The 9681-nt window shown below is 36.1% G+C and overlaps 1 protein-coding gene across 3 annotated transcripts; it reads right to left on the bottom strand.

Moving 5' to 3' along the window:
* Window positions 1-1419: 1419 nt before the first annotated feature.
* cfbl (complement factor b, like) lies at window positions 1420-8657 on the bottom strand. Of its 3 annotated transcripts, XM_051876582.1 has the most exons (18): window positions 8491-8657; window positions 7829-8017; window positions 7534-7719; window positions 7238-7411; window positions 7055-7150; window positions 6818-6951; window positions 5433-5580; window positions 5199-5330; window positions 4961-5050; window positions 4684-4821; window positions 4442-4548; window positions 4162-4294; window positions 3937-4075; window positions 3768-3847; window positions 2463-2563; window positions 2106-2235; window positions 1900-1949; window positions 1420-1755 (listed from the first exon to the last, which is right to left on the bottom strand). In XM_051876582.1, the coding sequence occupies exons 1-18, from the start codon at window positions 8549-8551 to the stop codon at window positions 1585-1587; spliced, it is 2259 nt and encodes a 752-aa protein (XP_051732542.1). In that variant the 5' UTR covers window positions 8552-8657; the 3' UTR covers window positions 1420-1584. The 3 variants fall into 3 exon arrangements, with proteins under 3 accessions (XP_051732542.1, XP_051732543.1, XP_051732544.1); XM_051876583.1 differs by lacking the exons at window positions 4162-4294; window positions 4442-4548; XM_051876584.1 differs by lacking the exons at window positions 5199-5330; window positions 5433-5580; window positions 6818-6951; window positions 7055-7150.
* Between the last annotated feature and the right edge of the window lie 1024 nt (window positions 8658-9681).

Raw genomic sequence — 9681 nt, 5'->3', positions numbered from 1 at the left:
GCCGTGTGTCTTTCATTAGCAATCACTTCAGCGGCCTCATTCCACTCCAATGTACACACCCTGCTTCATATTACAGTATTGTTAATAAATCTTTAATGCATTAGCTCATCCATGAATATGATTTCTGCCCGAGTCCCGTCGGATTCTTAGACGCAAAGACAACACCTCCCATGACTCTGTCATCAAGCTATGACTTTGTTTTGAATATGTGACCTCTAGCGGCAAAACATTAGCCTACATATTGTGCCTTTAAGCCAGGATTAGGCCTTAGTTCAATTAGGGCATTTAAGTAGCTTTTATAAACGTATCTTAGAAAAATAAACATTACTGGTGTGCACTGATGCAAGGAGATCCAGGCAGACAAAGGAATGCTGATAAAAATCAATTTTATTTCTTTATAGCAGATGGTTAAACAATAAATGAGTAAAACTAATTTGGAAATAATTAGAATTCAGATTTTAAAAAAAGAAAAAGAAAAAAAAATCAGTTCTAATATCTCTGAGTAAAATAATATTTGGATAAAATAAGCATGTACAACATTCTCGCTTAAGAAAAATAAAGTGGGCGAGTGCTCTCTTGCAGTAAGCAAAGAGTGCCAGAATTGAGTCTGAGAAAGAGACTAGGAAATGTGTTACACTTTTTATACACTATTTGATCAGATAAGCAAGGCCAAGTTCCTCTTTAGTATGAACAAAGCCACTGAGACCCTTGGGGCCACAGCTGTAAAGTTAGATATCAGACTGCGGTGGTTTTGACACCTTTGGGTGTCAATTGCTAGACAAACACGTGATGGAAAAGGCTGCAAATTATACCTTAATTCGCAGAAACACAGTGCACTTATGCAGATTAGTATCTAAACGGAGATGGTCTTTTGGTCATTGCAGATGTGTACAATGTAGATGTGGCACTCAAAATATACTCTGTACTTTAACACTTATAGAAAAACAACTTTTTCCATCAGTCAGTGGAAACTTGCTCACGTCTTCAGAACAAGAGGTTAAAACAAGTCAAAAGCAGATATACCATTCAAGAAACAAAAATCATCAAAAGAAATATTAATAATAATATGTCTGATTATATGATAAATGAAAACAAGAAAATGATTGAAAATATGATAAATTATAAACAAGAGGAATATAATCATTTTTCTTTTTCAGGTAGTAATCTAAGAATTTAAAAGCATTTAAATGTTTAAAAACATTTTTTGTGATTTTATTATCTAGCAATGAACATTAAATTATTATATTGCATCCAAAAAAAATGAAGTAATATAAAACAAAGTTTCAAGCTTTATTTTGTACCTCATTCATGGTAAGTGCTCTCTGATTCATTAAATTAAATATTAATTAACCACACCTGATTACTTGCACTGGATTAAAAGTTAAAACTCAAAATGACAAAAACAACATACAGGCTACATTACTATGTTATTGCTTTTTATTATTTCACAATGCATTTAATGTGTCACATTTCTTATAAATTGCCACAAAGTCCAAAGCAGGAAAAAATAGAAATGTTTCATTTAACTGAGAGGTATGCACAACGTTTCTGAACGGGCAAATAGACAACTGTTAAGCACAATGTTCATAAGAACGTAAGAGGGGTTCCCAGCGTGCCATCTCCTACATAGTCTTTAAGGAATGAGCGTACTTCTGCACTGAACAGACTTGTATGGTAATCTCTGGACTGTGGTTCAGACATAGCGTTTGGGTTGCGCGCGCACAGATCTTTCACTCCCCAGCTTATGATACCAACCTGTCCAAGATTATTCAGATATTAAAACAAACATCTCTCAAAATAGACACGAATAACTGTTTAGTCTTCAGAAGAGCAATGCAGGTGATTTGAAATAGCTCAGTATTCTGTAAAAAGGAATGAACAAACATGAACAAATCTCACCTGGACCATTCGATTACCAGGAACCACAAAAGTAGCCCCACCAGAGTCACCTGTTGATGACATGAAGAGCATTAAGAGCTTATCTTTAAGCAAATTCATTGTATTAAGGATAAGGAGTTGTTTAATGACATTTTGATGATTCTATAGCAACACCAAATGGTAGATTAGAGCCAAATATTATGTTCTCTTGCAAAAATGAAATGTACCTTTGCAGGCAATATCATCTCTATTCGGTTCAGTACCACCGCTGCACAGAAAATTATCTGTAACAATGTCTTCAGCATTTGTCGCAGTAATTCCTTCAGCTTTTTTGGCATCTTCAATACAAGAATCCCGCTGAAGAAAAAGACAAATTAATTTAGACAGCAGAAATTCACAGTCACAACTGTTGTTGAGCTAAGCATGTTTGCTAATAAGTCCATTTCCTTTTTAGATTCATTTAAAAAATAAAATAAAATAAATAAAAATCAAGCCCTGTATAAACTTAATGAAACCACAAATGAATAAAAATATAAAGAGAACAATCTAAGGACAAGACAATGTTCAGCATACAACATCATTACCCATTTTCCCTGCTTGATTTTGATGAACTTTTTCTCAATTTTCTTCTTCCTTTCAGATATGAAAGCAGCATTCACCGTTTCTGCACTCATTAGCACTTCCTCTGTAAAAACAGTTCAAATGTAAATAATATATACACTATCTCACAGAAGTGAGTACACCCCTCACATTTTTTCATGTGACAACACTGAAGAAATGACACTTTGCTACACTTTGACTGTAGGCAAGACACACTTGTCTTTGTACTCCTCACCTGGTTACCGCCACACACGCTTAACACCATCTGAACCAAATAAGTTTATCTTGGTCTCATCAGACCACAGGACATGGTTCCAGTAATCAATGTCCTTAGTCTGCTTGTCTTCAGCAAACTGTTTGCAGGCTTTCTTGTGCATCATCTTTAGAAGAGGCTTCCTTCTGGGACGACAGCCATGCAGACTAATTTGATGCAGTGTGCGGCGTATGGTCTGAGCACTGACAGGCTGACCCCCCCACCCCTTCAACCTCTGCAGCAATGCTGGCAGCACTCATACATCTATTTCCCAAACACAACCTCTGGATATGACGCTGAGCACGTGCACTCAACTTCTTTGGTCGGCCATGGCGAGGCCTGTTCTGAGTGGAACCTGTCCTGTTAAACCGCTGTATGGTCTTGGCCACTGTACTGCAGCTCAGTTTCAGGGTCTTGACAATCTTCTTATAGCCTATGCCATCTTTATGTAGAGCAACAATTCTTTTTTTCAGATCCTCAGAGAGTTCTTTGCCATGAGGTGCCATGTTGAACTTCCAGTGACCAGTATGAGAGAGTGAGAGCAATAACATCAAATTTAACACACCTGCTCCCCATTCACACCTAAGACCTTATAACACTAACGAGTCACATGACACCGGGGAGAGAAACTGGCTAATTGGGCCCAATTTGGACATTTTCACTTAGGGGTGTACTCACTTTTGTGGCCAGCGCTTTAGACATTAATGGGTGTGTGTTGAATTATTTTGAGGGGACAGCAAATTTACACTGTTATACAAGCTGTACACTCACTACTTTACATTGTAGCAAAGTGTCATTTCTTCAGTGTTGTCACATGAAAAGATATAATAAAATATTTACAAAAATGTGAGGGGTGTACTCACTTCTGTGAGATACTGTATGTTGTATTTGTTACAAGATATAAATAGGCTACACATATTTTGCACTGCCATAATACATTGTGGCAGTGCAATGATACTCTATAGCCTATTATATATTTATACACACAACTAATATGCATGCAGCATTTCTGACAGACATATCTGTTGTAACTCACGATGTTTTCTGCACGTTCCTTCTCTATCTGAAAGTCTCAGAGCTCCACTGGTTTCCTTGGTGCAGGGGATGCAGATTGGACTGTACAGACATACATAATAGCCATTCATTCATTACACTATTTTAACACTTTTAGTAGTGCAAAATGACGTATGAGCTGCATTCCTCACCGAAGATCGACACCCATAATTAGAGGTTCCACCAGTTGAATAAGAGCTACATCAAATTCATAATATTCAGGTATTCCCATGTGCTTTTTTGCTCTGAGGTTATAGCGAGGATGAGGTATGTACTGCTTCACTTTTATTCCTATAAGAGGAGAAAAGGAAACACTGCTGGTGAGATTTACACCATTATACATATTCGAAATGATATGGTTGAAGACACAACCTTACTTCGAATATTTGAACCAATATCAACAGTTATCCTTTCAGGTGTGTCACCAAATTTGAAGCAGTGAGCTGCTGTCAAGATAAAGGTTGAGGTGACTAATGACCCCATGCAGTTAGAGATTGTTCCATCGCTGCGCTGCAAAATCATCAGAGAATTGACTTTTTAATTCAACAAGGTAGAAAAACTTCGCATAGACTGTTCATAGAACTAGTGTGGTGATGCTAAGCCATTTTTTGTCCACTTTTTAAATAAGAAATAAGACTACGATATAGGGATACCCACAGTCACACTGATCTTTGCCAACCAGGGGTATTGACGACGTTCATGGGATGAATAACTATCATCGTAATCTCTGTAAAGTCCACATAATGCTACACTGGTGCCCTCATCTGTTCAAGGAGAGGCAAGGAGAACAGAAGAAACTTTATGTGCTTTGAAACATATACAGAGGAAAATAATTATCTTAAAATTACATCTCTACCCAACCTGAACCATGTTTCTAAATGGAAAAGAGAATGAAGTACCAATCATGTTGTCAAATGTCTCCTGCAATTTTTCAATGCTCTGAAGCTTGAAGAAAAACTTCTCATTTCCCCGGTCAGTCTTCAAATCATTAATGTCCTCAGCATTCACATCATCTCCCATCCCAAACACATACAGTTCTGTACAACAACAAAAATATCAATAATTAAACAGAAGAACTGAGTTATTAAACATATGTGAGATGTATTTGAAGATTTGCTCTCCTTTTTGTTAATATTTTATAGTTTAATCTCAAAGATAATTCATGTTCTTCCTCACCAAGTTTGTCCTCACGTGAAGGATCATTTATCACAAGATTTTTGATGTTGTCCACATGTACTTTTGGATTACCACCCATGTTGGCCTGACCTAAAGACAAAATGAGTTGCAAAGTATAGTAAATTTAATAGGGTTTTTTTTTTTTTTTTTTTATTTGTAATAATTTATTTTTTTACATTAAGAACAAAAGACACTTTAACAGTTTCAGTGGTGGAAATATAAATATTGTCATCAATACCATCAGAGAACATGATGACGATATGCTGGGTCTCCAAGAAGTCTTCTTTATTGGTTATCTGTTCTATTTGCATACTTTCTAAAATGTTCTTATAGGCTTGGGCGATATTAGTTCCTGATCGATCACCTTTACCTGTTAATCACAAAAACATCAGGATATTATATGTCCTTAAATACTCTCAGACTGTCCAAAACTAAACTTTCAATTTTTGCTATAGTGAAACAAAATACTTGCTTTCATATTTATAATTAGCCAGTCTTTTAAGAATTTGTTCCAGGTTATTTCCTTGTCCACTCTTGAAGTCCCTCATGGAGACTATTCGGTAAACGTCTGTGGCAAAAATCAGGATCTCATAGTTTGGGGAGACCTCATAATAACTGATCTGTCAATGATTAACATAAGGTCAAATTTTCATTATGTTCACACAGTTCCGTTAAAAATATAACACATTACATTAAAAGTGCAATATGTAGAATTTTCTGTCTGCTAGAGGCCTATTCCAAACGAAGGCGTAGCTTGATGACGCCAAGTTTGAGCGCGGAATCTTGGGACATGTGGTCTTCACCTCACAGCCGGTGGAAAATAATCAGGATAGGACTCGGGAAGAAAACATGTTCATGGATGCGATTATTAACGTTACTGGAGTATGAAGCAGAGCAGGACCGAGTGTTGTGGGAGCTGAACGAGGGCGCTGGAGCGATTGCTAATGAGAGACGAACGCAACACGCCGCAAGCAGCGGGACTTTTATTATGCCACAGTTGCCGGCGCTGCTTCCGCTTTTCCAGTCATGAGTATGAGGTAACAGAGCTCTGTTTATCATATTAGATACATTTGAGTGTGTTGAAAATGATGTTATAACGTTACTCTGTGCGTTCGCTCTGTGGCTGCTGTGAGACACTTGTTGCACACTGCAGTAAGATAGATCGATATTAGAATATCATATTAAATGCTGGATGGGCTGTGTTGATAAATCGCATGCAGAATTTTAAAACGTATTGTATGATGGAGAAAATTTTGTATTACTAATTTTGTATTACTTACTAAAAATAAAGCTGCATCTGATTATGCTATGTTAGTTACTTGACAAAATAGTGTTTTTCTCTGAGGCATGGTAAAGCATGGTACTCACAAATTTAAGATTTAAGTAATAAGACTAAACATGTTGAGCTATATAACAATAACTAGTTTTCTGTCTATAAATATATATATATAAAAAAAAAACATGTAATATATTAAAGCGTCTTTGGTGTTTCCATGGTTTCTGCAAAATAAAACCGGAAACCGAGTGGGTATGACGCAATTTACAGGCGACTCCTCACACGTCCCGGAGCCTTGGTTAAAATTGCAATTTTCTCACGATTTACAAATAGTTGGAAACATTTGGGATATTGTAAGTACTCGAATGAACAAAATATATATCACTGGCCTAGTGGTTTTTGGATATTTTACTGCAAAATTCTTACATATTGCACCTTTAAGAGAAGTATAAAAAGTTGTGAGATTCTGAAGGGACACGAATGGTGCACTAGTATACTAATAAGACATAATTAGGCAGAAATATTGAAGAATGAAATTATTAATAATTACTGGTTATCAACGCACTATTTATTTCATATACCTTATCTATGAGTGTTTTGATGACATCTTTTGCCTTTTCAAAATCATCTTCTTCTATGCTGTCAGATACATCCAGGGCAATATAGATATCGAGTTTTCCACCCTTATCCACATGTATTTTTTTCCCATACTGATCTGAAGACACAGGGAACAGGTTTCATACAAAAAAGTTGTGGTGACAAAACAAGTAAATGTTGTCTTGCAGAGGAAGAAGGCAGTGTGAGTTGCACAAGACTACCTGTTCCTTCATCTTGTTGAGAAACTGCTAGATTTGACTTAAGAGAACTGCTGAAAGCTTCTGAGGCTTCCTCTGGGGTGTCGTATGTGAAATCAGCTGTATTTACACAACAACAACATTAGCAAAGCTGAAAATGTACTTTCAGTGAAATTAGTGCATTGAACAGGAAGGAGGAAAGTTTACCGTAACATTCTGGCTCTGTTCCTGACCACTGGCCATCATCCTGACAGACTCGCTCTTTGGAACCAATCAGAGTCAATGTTTTGTCACAGCGGTATATGACTTTGTCGTCAATATTAAAAATGTGGCCTGTTCTTGTAGAGCCAGCGGGAGTGCCAGGATCAGGACAGTGATCAGCTGTTTGAAAAGAGGCACAGATGATGAAAGAGTTTATTGAATTTGTTTATTGAATCTGTAGTGTATTCATGAACCAGGAACTTTTTATAGCACTATACAGCATAAAGAGACTTCTCACTCACAGTTTCTTCCACAGACTGGTGTGCTTCCACTCCACTTCCCATTCAATTGGCAAACACGAACCCCTGAGCCACGGAACGTGTAGCCTGAATGACATGAGTAGTGGGTTGTGTCGTTCACGAAATACCTAGGCAAATATGGATACACCTCTCCATTTTCAAAACCACGAGGATCAGGACATGTGATTTCTGAGACAAAAGGAATTGTTTTGTGAATAGCCTTGAAATGGAAAATGTGGTTGTGTATTCAATTATGAATAAGAGTAAGATCATGTTTGTCTGATAATATGTTGCTTACTCTTGCACTCTGGGGGTTTTCTTTTGGGCATCGGGTTCCAGCCTCCCTTGTTACAGCGACGGATTTTAACAGTTGGGTAATAGCCTTCTGAACAGCTGTATCTTACAAGGCTCCCATCTTTTGAGAAAGAAAAACTGCCTCCACTAATACGGAGATTCTCTTCAGAACACAAATTAGAGGATGGAGCACCTATGGGGAATATCAGAGGGCCAGATAAAACACTGTAAAGAACACTAAACATGACCCTTCGGTAGGGCTGTATAGTTTAGAATTCGGAGTCACAAACCTTTCTTTTAAGTAAAATATAAATTAATATTATTTTACAATCTTTTATCAAACAAATGTTGTGCTTCTCAAGCTCAAATCACACATGAAATTCATCAATGCTATGCTATAAAAGATGATGCTTATAAGAGTTCAAGGAATGTAGGTGTGTAAAATACAATAATTTATTTACAGACTAATTTTAGACTATACACATGCGAAATACAAGAATTAATTAGATGTTTAATGCATCTCTTGATGTGTTTAAAGAAAAATGTTCCCTCAAATCAGTATTTCAGTTAAACAGCAAAACGAAACATTCTGTTTCTATTTCTCTAAGTAAAATATAGAAAAACCCTAATGGTTCTGATGGTTAAAGCCAAGGCAAGAAGACCTACCGGTTATGAGAGGACACAGCATTGCAAGCATGAACAGATTCAGCCATGGTTCATGCTCCATGATGTTCTTGTCAGGTTCACACAGCAAATGAAACAAACACCGAGGAGGGACACATATTTATAGAGCAAGGGAAACAAGAGGAAGTGACTGTGGACATAAAGTAATCTGTCAAATACTTTGTCAAGGTAAAACTCACTTGATTTTACTTCATACATGGTTTCTTAAAAATGGGAAAGTTACAAAAAATGATCCTAAAAAATTCTTTATTTTTCCTTTTATAAACTACAGAAGCAATGTGTGGCTAGTGGGTGTTGGCTGAAAATTTAGTTCACCTCAACATAAGTGTTGCAATGTTCCCTATTTATCTAAGTATACTTCAAATATATTTATTGACATATCATTTAAGACTTACTGATATAAAATTATAATTAAACTTTATTTGGAATATTTCTTTGTTGCACACTGCACATTTCTTAATATTATGTCTAAAATGTGTTTTAATATCACTATTAATAAGGATTGTATGATCTCTGTAATAATATCAGTCTTTAAATGCAAGATATTTAATGTATACCTAAAGTATACTTGCAATAGTTCCACTTTAGCACAATCAAATAATCAAATATACATAAAGTATATTTTTAGTTGGACCTCAGCACTATTTCTGCACAATTAAAGTGCATTAGGTACAAAATTAGTTGTTCCAATTTAGCAGACTTTAAGTATACTAGTTTAGTGTACCAAAAGTACAATTGCAGGCTATTTTTATTAAGCACATAAATATGTAAATGTATTTGTAGTATACTTAGCACAAAATAAATGTATTTCATATACGTTTTAGTGTATTTTTTCACTAGGGTTCTTTACCCCAAATTTCCATACTTCTCCATTTAATGTTTCTAATTATTCAATCATCAAGAATTTCTGTGGAAAATAGAAAAAAGAGTTAAAAGAGAACATTTGTGATGTAATCCAGTAGGCAATAGGGGAATGCAAACAGTGTTTGACAGACATTGGTTAAGATGACATTGTTTGAAATGAAATAAAGGAATGGGGAAAATGTAGAACAATGGATAAAAACGAAATGGGGCTTTGGGATTTGAGATAAGATTGGAGTAATTAAATTAACAAAGCAGCATTGTATCTGTCACGGCTGGTTGCAGGAAGGGACAGTAGAAGCAGGATCTATT

This window comes from Ctenopharyngodon idella, chromosome 21 (assembly GCF_019924925.1).
Source record: "Ctenopharyngodon idella isolate HZGC_01 chromosome 21, HZGC01, whole genome shotgun sequence".
NCBI classification, from domain to species: Eukaryota; Metazoa; Chordata; class Actinopteri; order Cypriniformes; family Xenocyprididae; genus Ctenopharyngodon; species Ctenopharyngodon idella.
This window is presented reverse-complemented; position numbering and strand designations above follow the sequence as displayed.

Bases quoted from the DNA above. Each gene is read 5' to 3' on its own strand.
- cfbl (XM_051876582.1), bottom strand. From the start codon at position 8,551: ATGGAGCATGAACCATGGCTGAATCTGTTCATGCTTGCAATGCTGTGT. The intron at 4,295-4,441 runs GTGGGTATCCCT...ATGATTTTGCAG, and splicing joins TGGCAAAGATCAGTGTGACT to CGCAGCGATGGAACAATCTC. The intron at 2,564-3,767 runs GTGAGTTACAAC...CTGTTTTTACAG, and splicing joins AGGAACGTGCAGAAAACATC to AGGAAGTGCTAATGAGTGCA.